Raw genomic sequence first — 21,499 nt, forward strand, 5'->3', positions numbered from 1 at the left:
CACCGCCGCCTGGCACAGTGCACACTCTTAACCACTGAGCCATCTCTCCAGCCTCTATAACTTTTTTACTTCCAGAATCCCCATCTTTTACTCCCCTTTCTATAATTTCCTATTCTTTATTCCAGACCCCCATTTACTCATGAGTATTGTCCAGCTTTCCACTAGACCAGAGCCTTCAGGGGATGGGCTCCTGCTCCTTCCCAGTGGCCTGCTGCCATCTGCAGTATCCCAGCTGTGCACACCTCTCTTTTTGAGGTCACTTATCTAATCAGGAAGTTATGCCTACCCTGCTCTTCAGAGTCAACCTCCCACAGTATATGTGACAGGAATACATGGCTTTCCGTCCCTGGCTCTTTGCCTGGGTTCTTTCTAAAAGATTCTTGTCCCTTTTTCTCCACACAGACCTTTCCCTCGGGTCCCTTTCCACAGTACTTCTGACTCCTCATCTTGAGGCTCCTGTGGCCACAATCCTTGCAAGCAGAGCTATGGCCAAGTCCCTCTCTGCTTTCCTTGCCTCCCCTTGGGTGGTGGTTGTTTTGGTTTTGCAGACAATGTCCTGTTTGATCAGGTAGGTTAACTCTGTTCTGAAAAACAAACACATCCTGTATACCAACCCCATTACTAGAAAAGCAACACACACACACATACACACACACACACACACACACACACACACTCGTGCACACACACACATACCTCCTCAAGTTGTTAGTGGAGCAGGAAAGGAATCTATCAGGCACAGAATGTTTGCCAGAGATCTTAGTGAAGGACATATAGGAAGTCCAAGTCTTCCATCCCTTCATCCTGGTGACTAGCTTCTAGGAACTTTTGTTTTTATTTATTTATTTATTTATTTATTTGTTTGTTTGTTTGTTTGTTTTGAGACAGGGTTTCTCTGTGTAGTTTTGGTGCCTGTCCTGGATCTCTCTCTGTAGCCTAGGCTGGCCTTGAACTCACAGAGATCCACCTGACTCTGCCTTCTAAGAGCTGGGATTAAAGGCCACTACTAGGAGCTTTAAGCACCATGAAAAGACTGTGAAAATATATAAAGCCTTTAAAAATGTTATTGGGCCAGGCAGTGGTGGCACATGCCTTTAATCCCAGCACTGGTGAGGCAGAGGCAGGTGGATCTCTGTGAGTTCAAGGCCAGCCTGGTCTACAGAGCAAGTTCTAGGACAGGCTCCAAAGCTACACAGAGAAACCCTGTCTCGAAACAAAACAAAACAAGACAAAAATTTTATTGGTACCAAAATGTAAAGATATCTCAAGTTCTTATAAAACATCATATTATTTTCACTTACTGTTGACTTTAATATTCAAAATATTCTCATTGCATTAATAAGATTTGTAAGAGCCCATCTCTCTTTCTGATAGGTGCAGTGATATTACAGTCAGTTATATAATAAGTAAATAGTTTATGGCTGGTTAGTTTCCAAAGCAAGGTTATAAATTTCATTTCAAATTCTGGGAAGTGGTGGCACATGCCTTTAGTCCCAGTACTTGGGAGGCAGGTGGATGTCTGAGTTTGAGGCCAGCCTGGTCTACAGAGTGAGTTCCAGGACATCCAGGGCTACCTACAGAAAAACCCTATCTTAAAAAAACAAAACAAAACAAAATTCATTTCAAATTATTTGAAGCAATATATTTAATGTGAAGGCTTTAATTTTTTTTTTTGTTTTTGTTTTTTTGTTTTTCAAGACGGGGTTTCTCTGTGTAGCTTTGTGCCTGTCCTGGATCTCGCTCTGTAGACCAGGCTGGCCTCCAACTCACAGAGATCCACCTGCCTCTGCCTCACCAGTGCTGGGATTAAAGGCATGTGCCACCACCGCCCGGCTTAATTATTCTTTTAAGACAGGATCTCACTGTGTGACCCAGGCTGTTCTTGAACTCATGATCCTCCAGAGGCTGGCTGTGGATGTACTTTAATATGTTGTATGTGATTACAATGAGGCTTCCCATAAAGAGTAAGCCTGGAAACTGCCTCTTCCTGCCAGAGCTTGTCCTGTCTCCAACCTGCACCTGAATGCCATTGTCTTCCTGTCTGACCAGGCATCCTTAGTGGCTCAAGCTGGGGTTCAAAGCAGAACCCCACTCCTGACAGCATTCACAGAGCTCCTTTTCTTTCCAGAGTTTTTGTTTGTTTTTATTTTCGAGACAGGGTCTCCTTATGTAGCTCTGGCTGTCCTTGAACTCATGCTAGCCCTGTGCTCATAGAGATCCTCTTGCCTCTGCTTCCTCCTGCGTGCTGGGATTCAAAGGAGGCACCACCATATCTGGCTCTTTCCTTCACTTTAACCTCAACTGGAACCAAGGACGGGCGCTATTCCTGAGGAGAACCTAGATATGGGTTCACGTCGAACATCTGCTACTTGCTGTGTCTGGTCTCTAGGAGAGGCCGGGAAAGGCTGAGTGGTGGATGAGGTAGGCTGGGTGAGGGCAGGCAGGTCTTCCTAGACAAATATATGAACTAACGCAGATTTCTGCTGAACACGCACATGGCTGCTGCTGCGGGCCTCCTGAACTCCACCATCTAGTTTTGGAACCTCCGTGTCTCCATTCTTTCTACCCTTGTAGTCAAGGATGACCATGAACTTCCCGATCCTCCCGCCTCTGCCTTCTAGGTGCTGGGGTGACAGGCACCATGCCTTTTGTTTTTCTGAGCTGTCCTACTAATCACTTGAATATCAGATACCTATTTGTGTTTGATTAAATAGACTTTCTCACCTACTGCGTGCCAGGCACTGATAACAGCCTTCTGGCTTGTGGCTCCCGCGGTCAGTGACCCCACGTGAGCAATCCTCTGAGGGATGCCTGGCTAACTGTCAGATGGCCTTGGTCCTGGTCCCAAAGATGAGTCAGGGGGGGGGGGGGGTTTGGCAATGAGACAGGAGACTCAACCAACCTCTATTTTATTAAAAACTAACAGTGTGGGGGCTAAAAGAAAGAAAATGGTGTTTCTCAAAGTTCTAGGGCAACTTCGCATCACCTGACGTGTGTTTCAAGGCACCAGCTGGGAACCTGCATTTGGAACAAGTCCCTGTTGGGGTTTTAGTGACCCGGAGACTCACTAAGGGTTGGAGCGGGAACCGGAGCTGCCCCATCCTTCTGGCTTTGTAGGGATCCGGGGAGTGACTGGCTGGACATTTTGCGGACAAGCTCAGCTGGCTCCTCTGAGGGTTCCTGGCATTCCTTTCTTGGGATTGCTGAGGCACTGAAAGAGCTAGTAAGGTTACAAGTTGGGTAGCACCCGAGACAAGGCCCATGCAGCCCACCCAGAGCATGGGGACAAACCCAGAGCTGAGCTCAGACTTGACCTGAATGTCAAAGTGCTTAGCATGCCATTTCTGCTGAATCTTAGGGGTTCGGCCTCTCCTCTTTGGAGTCTACATCCTGTCTTACTTCACAGGGTGTTTCCTCTCTCCTCCTTTCAATCTTATTTGTTATTTTCTATCCCCTCCCCATCTGCTGTAATCTCTTTCCCAGACACCAAGTTCTAAGCCTTCTTAGTCTGTGCTCCGAGACCTCTCGGCAGCATAGGCTGTGGCTGTGCAGGAGTGGCTCTGGGTGTGGGAAGGGCAGGACTGCTACCCTCAGCCTGCCAGTCAGAGAGCTCAGGAACTCTCTCTCTCTCTCTGCAGGTCAGGCAGAGACCTCAGAGAAGGGAGCCTGCAAGGTTTTGATGGACACCATCTTGGCATCTGGGCACAACACAGGAACCTCCTAAAAAGACACAGGGAGCTGACCCAACCTGGGGTGCCGGTGCAGACAGAAGCAGGGCTCTGCCTCTGTCCTGGGACTGTGAGAAGTCGGATAAACTCCTGTAGAGCTGTGAAGGGGGGGGGGGGGTGGGAGAAAACTGTCTTCACCTAAACTCTCCTACAAGGAGAGAAAGCTGTCTTTGCTGGGAACAATATTTTGATAAGTGCTTCAGCCTGCAGCTGAGATCCCCGTGGAGGATCAGGGGTGGGTGGAACAGCTAGCTCTGCTTGAGACATGAAAGGATCTTAGAATTTTTATACCACTGAGCGTGAGCAAAAGATGGAAGAAAAAAAGAAAAGGAAGGAAGGAAGGAAGGAAGGAAGGAAGGAAGGAAGGAAGGAAGGAAGGAAGGTGCTGTTGGGTGCTGTTCACTCTGACTCTCTTTCCCCATCAACCTTTCTTTGGGTGTGCGGGGATGTACATGCTCATGTGGGTGTGTGGATGTATGTACGGTAACATGTGTGAGCACCTGGTGGGGGGGCAGAGGTTGACATCAAATGTCTCACTTGTCCTCTGCTTTTTGTTTTGAGACAGGGTGTCTCACTGAACCTGGAGCTCATCAATTTGACTAGGCTAGGGAAGCTGGCCAGTGAGCTCCAGGGACGGAGCCGTCTCCACCTCCTGGTGCTGGGATTACAGACGCGTGCTGCCACGCCCAGCATCTGATGTAGGTGCTGGGCATCTGAGCTCAGGTCCTTATGCCTGTGCAGCAGCCCTCTCCAGACTGAGTCGTCACCCCAGCCACTGTCTCCTTCCATTTCCAGAAAGATCCTAATGTCCTAAATGCCTTGAATCAAGTGTAGTGTGTACACTGATGTTTATCCAGGCATTTATACATGGGAAGAACGAAGGGGTGGGCCTCAGATTCCCCCAGAGACTGGGCAAAGCCAGGACCATGCCAGGAGTACAGAGACACACACTGGAGGAGCCAGCTAGTGGAGAGGCCAGCAGAGGAAGGCCTCACTGAGCAGGCTCCTCCAGTGGCTTCTTTGTTACAGATCTTTCTGGGACAGAGTCAGGTCCACTAGCAGCAGGTGAGATGAACCTGAAAAAGGTCCCTTGAAAGAGCCTTGAGTCTTCAGTGTGATGTCTTTAAGCCAAGAGAGACAAAGGAGGTAATTTGTTCTAACCAGAAAAGCCTTCTGCTAGCCTACTGGTCCTGCTGCTTTCTTCTCTGCCGCCGTCTCAGGCTAGCCTTAAACTGGAGGTCCTCCTGTCTAGGCCTCCTGTGTGCTGGGATGTAGGTATGTGTCCCCACACCTGGTCCTCAGCTGCTCTCCCCAGTGACAGTTCTTTGAGGCAGTCGGGAAATGAAATCCCCACAGATGGGCTCAGGCCCAAGTCTTAGGTCTACCCCACAATTCTTGGTTTCCCTCAGTCTCTCTGCCCTTCCACCCATTTCTCTAGATCTAGAACAACCCTAGACTAAGGGCACGCTGGGGCACCCGAGAAAGCTCTGTAGAACCCGAGAGCACGCGCGAAGGTAAAATCCGTACAGCAACCTGAGTACTGGGAAAGTCCTGTGAGAGACTGAAGTGGTTTTGTCTCAGGACCCAAGCTGACGGCCAGCGAATGGATGAGGCAGTGTTTCTTTTCTGGTGTGGTACAATAACTGGGCCCGGGACTAGTGTTTGGGAAGAGCGAGCCTGAGCTATTGGGTAGAACCAGTGCACCCTTGATGGACAGGTCTCCTTGAGTCCGGGTCACACACCCACCCTCACTCCTTACCGAGTCTTGAAGGACATCAAGCTTCTGTGGTAAGAATGCTCATCCACGGCCAATAGCCTGGGGATGTCTGGATATCCCCCTAGTTGGTCCCAGGACAGGCTTGCAGGGGTCTTCTTTTCTATCGGGTGGCTTGAAGAGGCCACGTCTGTCTTCCATACGGCTTCCATCTGGTTCCCTTGTTGGCTAGGAGCAGGACAGCACAGACAGTTTCAAGAGAGACAAAGAGACACAGGCCACAAGGTCCAAGACAGGGCCTCTGTGTCACCCTTACCTCCCCAACGTAGGCTCTATGCCTTAGTTCCCGAGGCTCCCCTTCTAGGCACATGCCCTGAGGCTGAAGCTCTGAATCGGGTCCCATTGGGAGTCCCATTCATGTTCCTGTGAATCATCTTGGCTGCCCACAGGCTCACCATGTCTGAGCCCGGAGGCCACATGGTAGGAAGAATTGGGCTTGTTTACATACAGACCAATGATAGATACTGGGTCAATACCCACAGAATATAAATAAAGGTTTCTCCTGTGTTTTCTCAGAGTCAGTCAGGCTCCCCCCCAAAACCACACATCGCCATACACATTGTGTTTCTGGATCTGAGCCCAGAGCCTGTCAGGTCAGGCGAGCAGACAGGCCTTGAAGCCAGTGAGGCGATGTTTGCCTGTCGCTGTCGCTGCTGCTGCTGCTGCTGCTGCCCCAGGTAGCTGCCTCTGCTCCCGCTCCCCTCTCATCCTACTGGCTGTCGTCCCTCAGCCTGCCAACACCTACCCAGCTATCCGCAGGGGCACAGATTCCCGGTGCTGCTTGGGTGGCGGTGGCGGTGGGGGTGGCGGTGGGGGTTGCTTGTTGGTGGCACCATTGGAGCGGACTCTCTGGAGTAAGACTGGAGGTGACTTGCATTTCCCTGGCTTTGCAGGGAGGACCACAGGGCTGTTCAGGTGGATGTTCCACTCTTGCTTGAGCTAGAGGAGCAGCAGAGGGCATCAGGAAGGTGGGAAGAGAGGCCTCTCTAGGATGGCAGGGGGCCTTGCCTGACTGTCGCTGACCCCCCGCTGGGCTCTGGGCCGAGGCGAGGCTAAGGACACTTGCTGGGGTAGTTCCTACTTTTTCTTTGGTTGTAAAGAAGCTGGACAATGGACAAAACCGAAGGAAGAAAACTCAAGGAAGCCAGGCTGTAGAACACTGACGGCACTTGCAGGCGGGGCCCAAGCACAGAGTAGCCTTCCGTTCTCAGACCCAGCTGTAAAGCTAGGCACAGAGCTGGAGTGCCTCACAGCATTCTTCACACAAACACTTGCCATTTTCAAAAGGCTGTTGCCCCAGGAGGAATAGACGCCAGGAAATTATCAAATTGAGGGCTGAAATCAATGAAATAGAAACCAAGACAACAATACGAAGAATCAATGAAACAAAGAGTTGGTTCTTTGAAAAAATCAACAAGATAGATAAACCCCTAGCCAAATTAACCAAAAGGCAAAGAGAGAGCACCCAAATTAACAAAATCAGACATGAAAAGGGAGACATAACAACAGACAATGAGGAAATCCAGAGAATCATCAGGTCATACTTCAAAAACCTTTATTCCATAAAATTGGAAAATCTGAAAGAAATGGACAATTTTCTGGATAGATACCATAAGTTACCTTGATACCCAAACCACACAAAGATGCAACAAAGGAAGAGAATTACAGACCGATCTCCCTCATGAATATCAATGCAAAAATACTCAACAAAATATTGGCAAACCAAATCCAAGAACACATCAAAAAAGTTATCCACCATGACCAAGTAGGTTTCATCCAGGGATGCAAGGGTGGTTCAACATACAAAAATCTGTCAATGTAATCCACCATATAAACAAAAGGCTGCTGCATGATAGTTCAGCCTTTCTTTCAGACTTTGTTTACTCCCGAGTGTGCACATGTGAGTGCCATGGAGTGCATGTGGCAGTCAGAAGACAACTTCGTGGAGTTGGTTCTCTTCCCCCCTTCATGTGTTCCAGGGATCAGACTGAGGTTGTCTGAGCCTCTTGCGGCCCTCGTTATTCATTTGCTGCCTAGCTGTCCAAATGCTGGGGTTTCAGGCGTGCAGCAGCATAGACCCTTGTCTCCACAGTTCACCTGTTGTAAGAACGCTGCAATGGCTTCATGTCTCCTGTGCACACACCGTGTATTTTGTCTCCTGGGTTCAGGGAGCTTTCGGTCCCTCAGAGTCATTGTTTTGTCTCAGCTATGAGACAGCGCTACACCAGAGCAGAGGTGAGGAGAACCTTCAAGGTCCAACTCTAATGACTTACTTTGTCTAGCCTGACCTCACTTCCTGAAGTCTTCAAGGCCTTCAAAATAGTGACACAGATTGGACACTGAAAATTCAAAACACAAGCCTAACGTTTTAAATTCAAACCATAACTACCCAAAAGAGAGATGGCTGGGTCCAATGGGGATTCAATGTCAGCTTCTTTAGGAGCTTCCACACTACATCCTAAGGGCTGCAACCGAATCTCCATCTTCACCAACAGTATATGAGGGATCTCTTTACTCCACACTACTGACTAGCCTCAGATTACCTTTCTTTTGTGCTGTAGCCCAGTCCCCCAAAGAGGAGCGCCTGTGATTTGCTACAGCGTGCATGCTAAGTGAAATAAGCCAGATGCAGAAAGAAAATGTTATACAACCTCACACTTACCTGTGGAATCTAAAAGAAAAAATTCAAATATGTAGAGGTAAAAAAGTGAAGCAGTAGTTACCAAAGTCGGGGAGTGGATCGGGAAGTGGGGGGATGTAGACCAAAGGACACAGAGTAGAGAGTATGAGTGAATAGCTCTGATTCTAACTATCCCTGCAGGGACCCGGATGTTCTAAAGAGGGACACTTGTACCCCACATTTTATCAGATTCTTGAAAAATGGTCCCCAAGGAATCCCCCAGGAACCTCATGCAAGGGGAATGGAAAAGCTAAAGCCCCAGTGCCCCTAACCCCAGGAGGAGCTTGCCTCCCATAGAACTGATGACTCGCAGGATACAGCAGGATACAGGTAAACACCGATGGGTCCATCATGGGACCACATCTTGACCACATAATTCCATAGACCTCTTGCCTCTGTTTAAACCTAACCCCCACGACAGTGCCCCAGACAGACTGGTGATCCTAGACCCTGTCATCTGATCCCCCACACACACCGCCCCGTGTGGCCACAACAATGAACCTTCCTCGGCTCTTCACCTTTACTTTCTCTTTATTTGGCATCTCAGGATGGGTGATTGAGCCCAGCTTGTTAGAGCTGCCAGAGACCAAGCTTGTACCCTGAAAATTCCAGTAACAGAAAGATGTCAAGTGTAGTATGAGGCTACAGTTAGCAACAGTGGATCCTATTCAGGATTTTTGCCAACTGGATAGATTATAGCTACTTTTGCCACAGAGGGAAAGAAAGATGGGTCGTAACATGAGATGAAATGTTCCTGGTGAGGTGACAAAGCTCCGCTCCGACTTCCTCAGCAGCCTGAAGAGTTTCTTTCTTTTTTTTTTTTTTTTTTTTTTTTTAAGGGATTTTGACTTAGGAAAATGCAGAATTCATGCTTCTACATGGACAGGACTAGCCAATATGAGCAGGGTTGGGGTTTTCTTTAAAAATGCCAGCAGGAGGCAGAGGCAGGCAAATCTCTGAGTTTGAGGCCAGCCTCGTCTACAGAGTGAGATCTAGGACATCCAGGACTACACAGAGAAACCTTGTCTTGAAAAACCAAAAAAGGGGGTCGGGGATTTAGCTCAGTGGTAGAGCACTTGCCTAGCAAACACAAGGCCCTGGGTTCGGTCCTCAGCTCCGGGGGGGGGGGGGGGGGGTGGGAGGAGACATTCAAGAAAAGAAGAAAAACATACCCCAAAAGCATGGGTATGGGTTCTCAAAGAGTCAGTTTATCAAAAGACATTTTAATTGTAGATTTTAAGCAAGGGAGTTAAGAGAAAAAATAAGATATGCCCAGGAAGCACAAAAGCTTCTCAAGGGAGTTTCAGTTAAGTGTCCTAGCATTAGATACGAATACTATTTTGGTGACTCTCAAGTTACATCTCAAAGGGTTGCTAAGAACAACCCCCCATTTTTTTTCCCAAGACAGGGTCTCTCTGTGTAGTCCTAGCTGTCCTGGAACTCACTCTGTAGCCCAGGCTGGCCGTGAACTCACAGCCTCTGCCTCTGCCTCAGTAGTGCTGGGATTAAAGGCGTGCCCAGGTCTCTAAATTTTTTTATTTGTTATGTACACAGAAGAGGGCGCCAGATCTCTTTCAGATGATTGTGAGCCACCATGTGGGTGCTGGGAGTTGAACTCGGGACCTCTGGAGGAGCAGTCAGTGCTCTTAACCTCGGAGCCATCTCTCTAGCCCCTCTCTAAATGTTTTAATTAGCATTATTATTTGTGTGAGGCCTCATCCATAGCTCTGCTGGGGGCATACAGGCCACAGGTTAGCTGTACTGGGGTCCCCGGGGCTAGTAGATCACACCTGAGCTACTACTGTATAATTTATGAAAATGTGCTAGAGCTCAAGATCTTGTTTCTAAATTGAAATGGGTGACTAAAACTCAATAAAGTCAACAAAAGTAGGCTCACACGAGGCGCAGCATGACACTGTCAAACAATGCGGACATAGAGATCCTGTCAGCTGAGAGAAGGAAGGTAAGCAGAACCCAGCCAAAGCCGCCTGCTGACCCGTGCTTGACCCCAGAACCCACATTGGAAGGGGACACATGTGCACACTGAATAACACAGTCTTTAAGAAGGGATACTCTCAGACCGCCATGGTCTCCCAGCCTTTACCCTCCACCGCATTCCTTGTCAGGAAGTGCCTGGAAGAAAATTCTAGTAAAACAAGGAAGAACTTGTAGGCCTCTGCCAGGGTGTGAAGAGACCCCCTTGTGCCTCAGGCCTGGAGGGTAACCAGAGCTGAAGGGAACAGGGAGAGCCCCGGTTCCGCGGAGGGACTGCAGGGCCCAGCTCCCCCAGCCCCAAGCCCTTCCTTTCTACAGTTTTGGGAAGGGCCCCCTTCTCACACGCCACCATGTATTCACACACTGGACAGCGGTCTAACCTCAAACTCCAGCCCAGAGGCTCTCAGCCGCCAGCCCCCACGCTGCTCCCCCTCACTGGACACAGGTGCCAGGGCCGGAGGCCCACCTTAGGGAACATGGTCGCCATGTTTTTCAGGTACTCCTGGTGCTTCTCTTCCAGGTCCTTCTGTCTGTCTGTCCAGGCCTGCAGCTTGAGGGTCTGCTGACGGTCAATGTTCTCCAGGAACATGTAGAGGCTCTGGGCCTTATAGGTGACCCTCACCTGTCGAGTGGCCCCGATGTGTTTGATCACTTCTTGTCTGGGAAGAGAGAGAAGGGACTGAGCTGGCAGAGAGACTCCCTCTTTCCTCCAGGTTGGTTGACTGGAGAGAGGCCTCCACTTTGTTTCCTCTTGAGAGGAAACCGAGGAATGGGTCTCTGAGAATGAGCAGAAAGCTGGAAGGCGGTGTGAGGGGAGGGACCCCCAGGCTGGAAAGGAAAAGTCCAGCAAATGATAGGGAATAGACTGAGTGAAGGTCAGGAAAATAGGGGTTGGAGAAGAGAAGCATGGGTTTGAAGGAAAAGCCCACCATAAGGAAAACAACATCCAGATGCTGTCCCTCCTACACCCTGGAGTGTCGTCCCAGGCCTGACACCAAACAGCCTTTGTTAGTCCCCTTTCCCAAGAGACCTGGGGGAGTCCCCCATGGTTTTTCTGTCCACATTCTTTATCTGTCCCTGGGTTTTGGCTCTACCCTGTTTTGCAGTGGGTGTGGGTTTGGTGCCGGGTGGGTGTCTGCTGTGTGGGTATGGGTGTCTACTGGGTGGGTATGGGTATCTGCTGTATGGGTGTGGGTGGGTGCCGGGTGTCTGCTGTGTGAGTGTATGGGTGGGTGCTGGGTGGGTGTCTGCTGTGTGGGTATGGGTGTCTGCTGTGTGGGTATGGGTATCTGCTGTGTGGGTATGGGTATCTGCTGTGTGGGTGTGGGTGGGTGCCGGGTGTCTGCTGTGTGGGTGTGGGTGGGTGCTGAGTGTCTGTTGTGTGGGTATGGGTGGGTGCTAGGTGGGTACCGGGTGTCTGCTGGGCACCTACCTGAGGCTCTGGAAACATCTGTATTGGATGTACTTCTTGCACAGGTTCTGTAGTCTGAGGACACTCAGTTCCATGGCAATGGCAGTGACTTCTAGGGCCTTGCTGCGTAGGCACTGTGGCAGTGCCAGCTCTGATTCCGTACTACCCAGGATCTGCAGGTTCTTCAGCTGGCCCCCCATGTCTATGTGGTACACCTTGTCCTTAGGGGTCACTGGGGCTTTCTGCAAAGCGGGCCGGGCCACCCTTCGGATGGACGTCCCCGTGATGGGAAAAGAAGCACATTTTTTGGGTCTAGCAGAAACCTGGCGGGACCGTGGCGTTTGTATCAACTCCGTTGAACTCAGGATCCTCTGGGTTCCCTGGCCAGGCTGCTGGGTGTGTGCAGACATGGGTAAATGGGACCTCCTGCTCTGGCGGGCAGACTGTGCCCGGCACGGGGAAGGCGCTGATGATGGTTCTGACTTCTCCAGGTTCCTCCACCGGCTGGTGGTCGTGAAGATCAGCTTCTCCGAGCCTCCCTTCCGCTCCCCGGAGGCTTTCCTGGGGCTCCGTGCCTCCTCTTCCGGCTGGGTGAGTCTCTGCCACTGCTGCCTGGCAGCCTCCTCCGCCTCCCACTGCCGCACCTTTTCCTGGTGCTCCTGCTCCAGCAGGGTCCACTTCTTCTGCCGCTGTAGCCACATCTCCTCCTCCTGCAGCCACCGTTGCCTCTTGGTCTCCCAGCCCAGCTCTTCCTCCCAGTGCTCCATGTGGCTCTCCAACAGCGTCCTCCTGGAGCTCGCTGGGGAGGAGTGGTCCACTTGCTCTTTGCCTCCCTGTCCGGGGGCCTCTTCCACCAATGGTTCCCACTGTGTAGGGAACCGGAGAGCCTCCGGATGGAGCAGCACAGGCTCCAGGTGTTCAGTGTGGCCAGGGAACGCATCTTCGATCCTCGAATCTGTGGCTGGGGTGGGGAGCGGCTGCTGGGCGGGCGGTGTGCTGCTGTCCCAGGCCTTGGCCAGGTGGCTTTGGGAAAGCGGTGAGAACAACAGTTCTTCCTCCTTGAGCTCCGGTTGGGGTTCTTCCAGGGCTGTATCTTTCTTTGGAAGGGTCCCTTTCTCAGGGGTTTCTTCCAGACCACCAGCAGTCTGAATGGTCTTCAGCTGGAATTCCAGGGCATGCTTTATTGTGAGGAGGTCATGGTATTTACCCCCTAGAACCTTTACCTGCTTTAGCAGAGCATCCCTTTTGCTCTCGAGGACCTGGATGGATTTCTGAAAGTATAGCCTCTGGCTGTGCAACTCTTTGGTCATCTCCCCCTGCAAACATCTGTATTTCAACTCCAGATTCCTGTTCTCCTTATGCTGGAGGATCAAGGCCTTGTTGAGGTTCTCCACGACAGTGGACATGTATCTGATGGCCTTGACCTCTCCTTTGTTGAACATGGTGGAGTCAAGGAGCTCCTGCAGCATGGACTTCACCTCGGAGACCTTTGTACAGGTGGTATTCTTGTCTTGGAGCATCTGCTCTGGGCTCAGTGGCTGAGGAAGGAGCGAGGACTTCTGTGGTCTTTTCTCCCGCCAGTCCTGCCAGAAGTTATGTTTGGACACTGGAAGAGATGGAGAGGAGAGAGACAGCAAGCTCCCATGGAGAGGCAGCAAGCTCCCATGAAGAAGCAGCAAGCCCACTAGGAAAGAAGTAGACCGATGCTCCAGACCTTGCTGAGCCAGAATTCTTACCCACCCCTCTTTGGGATGGGCACCAATAAGGAGCTGGCACTGTGAGACATCCCTGAGATCCTGAGATTGCTTCGGGCTTAGCCTTAGGTCTACCAACTGCATAGCGCCTGTAGAGCCAGAAGGACCTGGACCAGCTGCCAGGCTCCACTCAGTTCAACCTACCCCTCACAAGGAGTCACTTTTCTAATCTTGCTCCTTCCCAGCTCCCAAATCCATGTTTGGCTCCTTAATGCCGACTACCCAAACCTCTCAACCCCACTTACAAGTCTCCTTTCCCTCTTCTGTTACCTCTGAACTGCATGTAGAGAATCTGTTACAACCGTTCACAGGTTATTATTGTGTTAATAACTGTCTTTGGCCAGTGCTGTGGTTAGTCCCAGCACTCGGGAGGCAGAGCCAGGTGGATCTCTGTGAGTTCGAGGCCAGCCTGGCCTACCAAAACTACAGAGAAACCCTGTCTCAAAAACAAACAAAAAACAAACTGTCTTTGCCTATGTGTGTGGGGGGGTCACATTGTCCCTTCATCCCAAGAAAATACAGTAAGCATAGACCATGTGTGCTGTGAGCAACCCCGGTGGCAGATCTCAGCTCTTCCAGGACTGGTCACGGTCCTACATCTTTGTACTTAACTATGTGTAGGACTGATGGAATGATCATCTTGGAACATCTTCTCAAACATCACTTGCAAAGAAAGCAGCGACTGGCTTTGGATGCAAGGCAAGAGGACTTTTGGTGCTTGAGTGATACTGAGCTCAGTCTAGCATCTTGCTGGCCTTGTCAGATGAGCCATATGATCCTGGGGTTCAGAACTCTGAGACTAAGTCACTTGGATCCAAATCTAATTAATAACATTTGCCTTGGGTACATTCCCTAACTTTGTGCCTCAGTTTCCTCATTAGAAAAATGGAAAGCACCACAGATTCTAATTCTTAGGATTTAGAGTTACATATTTGAGGTCAAGTAAGTTCCAAAGTAAATGTTCAATAAACAAGCCCCATGAGTTAAAAAAAGAAAAAGATAGAGCTTTTGCCCTTCAAGAGTTTACACTGTCAGGCTGCAGAGATGGTCAGTTGGTAAAGCACTTACTGTGTAAGCATAAGAGCCTAAATCTAAGAGGCAGGTGGATCTCTGTGAGTTTGAGGCCAGCCTGGTCTACAGAGTGAGTTCTAGGAAAAGCGCAAAGCTACACAGAGAAACCCTGTCTCAACCAAAAACCAAAAACCAAACCAAACAAACAAACAAAAAAGAGCCTAAGTCTAGATCCCCAGCACCAAGATAAAAAGCTGGACACACTGGGCACACCTATAAGCCCATGACTGGAGAGACAGAGACAGGGGGATTCCTGGGCTTGCTAGTCAACCAGTCTAGCCCATAGGAAAGCTCTAGGTTCAGTGAAAGACTGTCTCAAAAAATAAGATGGAGAGAATGGTTGAGGAAGACCCTCCCCCCCCCCCCCCCCGATATTAAACTCTGGCCTACACACAAACAAACCACACAAATTTACACTTGAAGGAAAATAAGTATACAAATAACTATACTTGAAGATATGATGTGGTGAAGAAACAGGACAGATAGTCACCGGTTTCCATTCCCTCCTCCTTAACATTCAACTTCACTTCATTTTCTTTTTCCTTTGAAACAGTGTTTTTCTACATAGCTCTGGCTGTCCTGGAACTCACTCTGTAGACCAGGCTGGACTTGAGCTCAGAGACATCCTCCTGCCTCTGCATCCCAAGTGCTAGGATTAGAGGCATGAGCCACCATACCTGGCTTCAACGTCACTTAGTTGATAATGATAATGAACTTGTCCAAGAGAATTCATGGAAATGTTCATGTTAGCTACTGTTAATTAAGCTTGGCATATTCCAAACATGATCAGACATTTCATACCCCACACACACCTCTTCCCAACCCTGAGGGTAGATAATATCCTCTTCATTTTACATATGAAGAAGCAGATTCATAGAGATAAAATAAAGATGTCCAGTTGGGCCATGATGGCACGCCTTTAATCCCAGCACTCGGGAGGCAGAGGCAGGTGGATCTCTGTGAGTTCGAGGCCAGCCTGGTCTACAGAACTAGTTCCAGGACAACCATGGCTACACAGAGAATCTTTGTCTCGAAAAATACAAAACAAAACAAAAATCCCAAGCCATACAGCCCAAAATTGGTAGACATGGGATTCAAACTGAATTCTGTCTCACCCCGAAGCCCATGCTCTTGAGTAAGACTAATCAGAGCAAGGGGCTGGGCCCAGGTGTCTTGTGGCCCCTCTGGTCTCTGAGCTTCAGGGCTCTCATCTACAAAATGCAGGAGGTACCTCAGATCAACCTAGTGTAGACAGGATAAAATTCCGAGGTTTAGTCGAGCTGGAGACTGACCGGCTTAGGAGAATCCAGAATTGGGAAAGCTCTAGAGGGACTTCCAACCAAAGCTTACCAAACCTGGCTTGGCAGCTGGGGTAAGAGCAACGGAGGGATGTTCTTCAAGCTCTGCCTATAAATTGCAGCTTCTCTGGCCTTTAAGCCTTGTTTCCTAGACATGAGGCCGCAGCTCCAGGAAGCCCTGAAAGCCTCATTTTCACCTCACTCCTACCTAGATCTATTTTTTTTTTTTGAGCTGAGGATCGAACCCAGAGCCTTGCGCTTGTACCACTGAGCTAAATCCCCAACCCCCTGTATCTTTTTTTTTTTTAAGTTTTTTTTTTTTTTTTTTTTTTTTTTTTTACTTTATAGGTATTGGTGTTTTTGGTCTGTGCACCATGTGCAAGCAGTGCCCATAGAGGCCAGAAGATGGCGTCGGATACCCTGGAACTGGAGTTATAGACAGTGAGCTGCTGTCTGGGCGCTGGGACTCAAACCCAGGTCCTCTGGGAGATCAAACAGGGCAGTGCAGCTCTGTGACCAGTGTGAGTCCAGTACCCCAGCTCTGCATCCTGGCTTCCCACTCTGCTGCATGTGTGTTATGGAGGAGGATCAGAAGCCCCTACAGACTGTCCTGAGACCTCCTCCCCTGAGATGGCATCCAGCCCATCCCCACTCAGCTCTCCTCCTAGATGCTCCAGGAACCTACTCTGCGTCCTTTTCTTTTGTTCTTCAATGAGAGTGGAGCAAAGAGAGATGAGAGACTCGATGCCTCCTTTGGTGGCTATGAGGGAGAGAGGCAACACTTTCTCCATCACCTCGATCCATTCGTCCAGGGCTTCCTCTTCCTCCGCGCTCTTCCTATCCTTCATCTCATAGGTCAGACTGTCACCTGGATGGGGTGGGGGCCCAGGCTGAGAAGTGTGCCCTCTGGGGACCCCCATGGAGCCCTACAGCAGACCCAAGGGTGGACTGGTTTTGTTGGACGCTAGCTATTGGGCAGATCTCTTCCTCGAGCTTCCGTTTCCTTCCCTGAAAAAGGGTTGGGCAAGGACTGAGTCAGGGAACCCTTGTGAAGTGGTTGACTCGAGGCCTGCCATGCAGAAGTGCAACAGGCATGAGAGATGGCAGCCAACGTGAGGCGCAGCCTGCCACGTGGCTGGTTAACCTGCGCCTGCTGCATCATCTAACATCTGGACCACTGAGTGGGTTAAGTAGACTCAGCCGCGTTCTTTGTGCTCGTCTGTCTGCTGGCTAGAGGTAAAGTCTCACTGGGTAGTCTAGGCTGCTATGCTTGTGTGCCTGGGTGTGTGCGTAGCCCAGAGCTTACAGTGGAGTGTCTCCTCTCACTGAACCAGGAACAGAACCATTTCTGCTAAGCTGGCTGCAATCCACCTTCCTCCACTTCCCAGGGCTGAGGGTACAGGCACAACTGTCACTCTCGGGGTTTTTCTGTCCGTTCTGGGAGTCTGAATGTAGGTCCTCCAGTTTGCATAGCAAACACTTACCACTGGGCCACCTTCCCAGACCCATGTGTGGTGATCAATCTGGACTGGATTGAGGGAAGCACACCTCTGGGAGTGCATTTCTGACCTAATCAGTAGATTATTCCATTGATAGATTCAAAATGTACGTGCACTGTTGTGGGGGGTGATAGGAGACCGAGCTGGAGAAAGTGGGGGTGTGCCTTAAGTGGTATGTCTTGACCCTGGCCTCTTCCTGTTCTCTGAGTTCTAGCTGCATGAGTGGAGAACCTCCTTTGCCACAATCCTATGTCACCACAACCTTCTGCCTGGCCTCAGGCCTAAAGTGATGATAGGGTCACGAGACCATCACTGACACCTCTGAAGTCAGGAGCCAAAATGAACCCTTCGTCCTTTCTTTCTCCCAGGTATTTGCAGGAGCAGCAAAGATCTGACTGATATAGCCCTTGGAGGTGGGGGGGGCAGTTTTCGTACTATGATGTGAGTGGTAGAATCCATCTCTGGGGAAGAAGTGTTACAATGTGTCCTCTGCTGCCCCACGCCCACCACTCCCATGCCCTTCTTCACAAGTGCTGACCTAGGTGGAGAAAGGAAACGCCTGGGCCAACAGGGACCAGTGTCTTGGGGGAAAGCACCAGCTCCCAGCACCACACCAAGCCTGAAGACTCACCCCAGTCTCCCAGCCAGCGCAGGATCTCATACAGGTGTTTCTCCTTAGCCTTAGCATCTTTGGAGAAGGAGGCAATTTTCTCCAGCAAGATGAATCTCTTCTTGCCTTTCTGCTCTGGTTGGAGAGGCTTTGCCTTTTCCTTTAAATCGTATCCCAGTTCTTCCTGGAAGCGATTTATGGCGCAGTTGACATTGTCCAAGATGTCTGAGAGCTGGGTGGAAATATCCTGTATGGGGTAGGGGCAGGGCAGCAGATGGCAGAGGTTAGGAGCCTAGATCCTGGGGCCAGTTGTCCAAGCCCTAGCAGCATTGGTCTCAGACAAGTTGCTAAACTCCAGATCCAGGGTTTTCTCACTGGTAAAGTTTAGCTCATTATAGTCCTTAATGTTGGGCTTTCAGGGGAGTGGTATGTGTTGATGCTGTGAAGTGTTTAGAACTGTGCCCTGAACACAGAGAGCATTGGCTCTAACCATTTTCATCTTTAAGCTCAGTGACACTAAAGATCCACAGTGAACACACCTTCAGAATTTCAGAACTTGCTAGGGATATCTAGAATTTCACGACTCAGAGGCCACATGGAAAGAAAAACAAACAAACAAACCCAAGAAACAAAGCAAACCCCCCCCAAAACGGAATCCCACAGAAACGCTCTGGATCAAAGGTTCAAGAATGTGTTCTAGACTCTGAGACACCACCTTACACCTGTCAGAATGGCTATGATCAAAAACACTAATGACAGTCAGTGTTGGAGAGGATGTGGAGTAAAGGAAACACTCCTCCACTGTTGGTGGGAATGCAAACTTGTACAACCACTGTGGAAATCAGTATGGCAGTTTCTCAGAAAATTAGGAATCGAACTACCTCAAGACCCAGCCATATACCCAAGGAATGCTCAATCATACCACAAAGATACATGCTCAACTATGTTCATAGCAGCATTATTTGTAATAGCCAGAACCTGGAAACAACCTAGATGCCCGTCAACAGAAGAATGGATTAAGAAAATGTGGTACATATACACAATGGAGTACTACTCAGCAGAGAAAAACAATGACAGCATGAAATTTGCAGGCAAATGGATGGAACTAGAGTGCAATCCAAGAATGCAAGAGAAGGAACCATCCAGCCACTGAACCAGGTCACCAGAGTCATAAGCCCACTCTACATGGACTGGGAACAGGTAAGGCCCCATCTCCAGACCAGCAGACCAGGTCTCTAACCCCTCCCCCAGCCATTGGAGCCCCAGGGACCAGACAGTGGCCTCTTTCCCTGACCCCTCGCCAAGAAAACCATCCCATGAGATACCAATAACCACTGGAGCCATAAGCCCACCCTGCACTGATTGGGAACAACTGCTCCCTGAGACAAAACCCACTAACACTGATTGGATTAAGCTGCTCCCGGAGAAACAGCCCATCAGCACCAATTCGACCAAAAACTCGCAGTGGAACAAGACTATCAATTGGAACAAGAGAGGCACCCTCAGACACAGACACCGAGCAAAGGAAGTGATGAGTAGACACCAGTGCAAAACTACAGGCAATAACATAAAGACCTATATGAAACCATCAGAACCTAGTGGTTCTACATCTGCAAGACCTGAACATACCAATGCAGAAGAAGCAGAAGAAATTAACCCTAAAAATGACTTTTAAGAAGATGATAGAGGGGGCTGGAGAGATGGCTCAGCAGTTAAGAGCACTGGCTGCTCTTCCAGAGGTCCTGAGTTCAATTCCCAGCAACCACACGGTGGCTCACAACCATCCAAATGAGATCTGGCGCCCTCTTCTGGTGTGCAGACATACATACAGACAGAACACTGTATACATAATAAATAAATAAAATCTTTTAAAAAAAAAGATGATAGAGGCCCTTAAAAAAGAAATAAAAAATTCCCTTAAAGAGGAAATGAAAAAATCCCTTAAAGAAGTGGAAGAAAACAAACAAAAAAATGGAAGAAATCAAAGAAAGCCAAGAAAAAGCAATTAAACAGATGAAGGAAACAGTTCAAGATTTGAAAATTGAAATCGAGACAATAAAGAAGACACAAATTGAGAGAAGCCTGGAAACAGAAATTCTGACTAAATGAACAGGAACTACAGTACAACCAACAGAATGCAAGAGATGGAACAGGCCGGGCGGTGGTGGCGCACCCCTTTAATCCCAGCACTCGGGAGGCAGAGCCAGGTGGATCTCTGTGAGTCTGAGGCCAGCCTGGGCTACAGAGTGAGTTCCAGGAAAGGCGCAAAGCTACACAGAGAAACCCTGTCTCGAAAAACAAAACAAAACAAAACAAAAAAAGAGATGGAACAGAGAATCTCTGACGTTGTCTGACGTTGAAGACACAATAGAGAAAACAGATTCAGTCAAAGAAAACACTAAAGCCAAAAAAAGTCTTAACACAAAATGTCCAGGAAATCTGGGACACCATGAAAAGACCAACTCTAAGAATGATAGGGATAGAAGAAGAAGAAGAACAACTCAAAGGCACAGAAAATACAGTCAACAAAATCATAAAAGAAAACTTTCCCAACCTGAAGAAGATACAAGAAGCTTACAGAACACCAAATAGACTGGATTAAAAAAAAAAAAGTCCCCTCGCCACATAATAATCAAGCCACTAAACATACAGAATAAAGAAAAAATATTTAGAGCTGCAAATGAAAAAGGCCAAGTAACATATAAAGGCAGACCCATCAGAAAAATGTGTCCTCTGCTGTCCCACATCCACCCCCCGCATTCCACTCCATCAAGTCTGACTTAGGAGGAGATGGGGGAGACTGAGCCAGAACTGCATCAGAGTCTTACATACAAAGTGACCTGAGCTTTGATCACACTCCAAGCATTCCAGGGACAGTGTAGGGATTCTGGTAGTCTGTCCACACAGTCTGAATTTCAAAAAGTTGCTCCGCCTTTCCACCTATCACTAGGCACTGACCAGGGCCTTCCTGCCCACTTATCTAGGGGCTGTTACTTTACAGCCCTGCCTTCTGGGGTAGTTGGTCTCAGCCTACCCTGCAGAAGTCAAATATAGGATGTGGACACTCTGAAGTCATCTGTCTGAAAACCCAGGTTGTCAAGTATCCCAGGACCCCCAAAGGCCCAAAGGCTGGAATCCTCTGTAAACGTGAGATCAGTCCCCAGCCTGTACGTCAGACCCCAACAGAAGCATGTTTCCTCATCTGTGGGGTTACCTCCTGAGTCCGAATTAGCTGGGCAGCCTCAATCTTTGAGATGATAGCCTTCACTGATGTGGGAGTCACCAAGTGTGGGGGATTGTCCTTCTCCATTCCAGATAATTCTCTCAGTCCCAAGATGCGCTGTGTCTCTTGTGCACAGGCCTGAACACACAGTATTGGCAGCTTTGGAGATTCAGGGCCAGGGAGGGTCCCGGGTACCCTGTGCCCAGCCACAAGCTCCTCTAGCAACTGCCAGATGCCAGGTTCCAACGGACTCTCTTTCCTCGTGACATCATCAGTTTGACTTGAAGAATCAGAAGATTAAACTTTCTGCCGTCTGTCTCCTTCCGTTACCTGCTATTATTTTTACTTGACCTGTTTTTTTTTTAAATCACTAAATATCACATTCCCAAACTAAATATTAATGGCAAAAAATAGGAAGAAATGAAACTAGGAGAAATGACTTTCTTCTGTAGTTTA

The 21,499-nt window shown here is 49.1% G+C and overlaps 1 protein-coding gene across 1 annotated transcript; it reads right to left on the reverse strand.

Moving 5' to 3' along the window:
• Nucleotides 1-3,048: 3,048 nt before the first annotated feature.
• On the reverse strand, nucleotides 3,049-21,130 carry Fam186b (family with sequence similarity 186 member B). Its single transcript, XM_036207627.1, has 8 exons — nucleotides 21,035-21,130; nucleotides 17,842-18,067; nucleotides 16,397-16,579; nucleotides 11,610-13,194; nucleotides 10,644-10,836; nucleotides 6,248-6,441; nucleotides 5,488-5,670; nucleotides 3,049-3,220 (listed from the first exon to the last, which is right to left on the reverse strand). The coding sequence occupies exons 1-8, from the start codon at nucleotides 21,128-21,130 to the stop codon at nucleotides 3,049-3,051; spliced, it is 2,832 nt and encodes a 943-aa protein (XP_036063520.1).
• Between the last annotated feature and the right edge of the window lie 369 nt (nucleotides 21,131-21,499).

This window comes from Onychomys torridus, chromosome 16 (assembly GCF_903995425.1).
Source record: "Onychomys torridus chromosome 16, mOncTor1.1, whole genome shotgun sequence".
Lineage (NCBI taxonomy): Eukaryota > Metazoa > Chordata > Mammalia > Rodentia > Cricetidae > Onychomys > Onychomys torridus.

Bases quoted from the DNA above. Each gene is read 5' to 3' on its own strand.
- Fam186b (XM_036207627.1), bottom strand. From the start codon at position 21,130: ATGGAGAAGGACAATCCCCCACACTTGGTGACTCCCACATCAGTGAAG. The intron at 18,068-21,034 runs GTAACCCCACAG...TACCCCATACAG, and splicing joins AGCTAATTCGGACTCAGGAG to GATATTTCCACCCAGCTCTC. The intron at 5,671-6,247 runs GTAGGTGTTGGC...TCCTGCTCCTAG, and splicing joins GTGCCCCTGCGGATAGCTGG to CCAACAAGGGAACCAGATGG.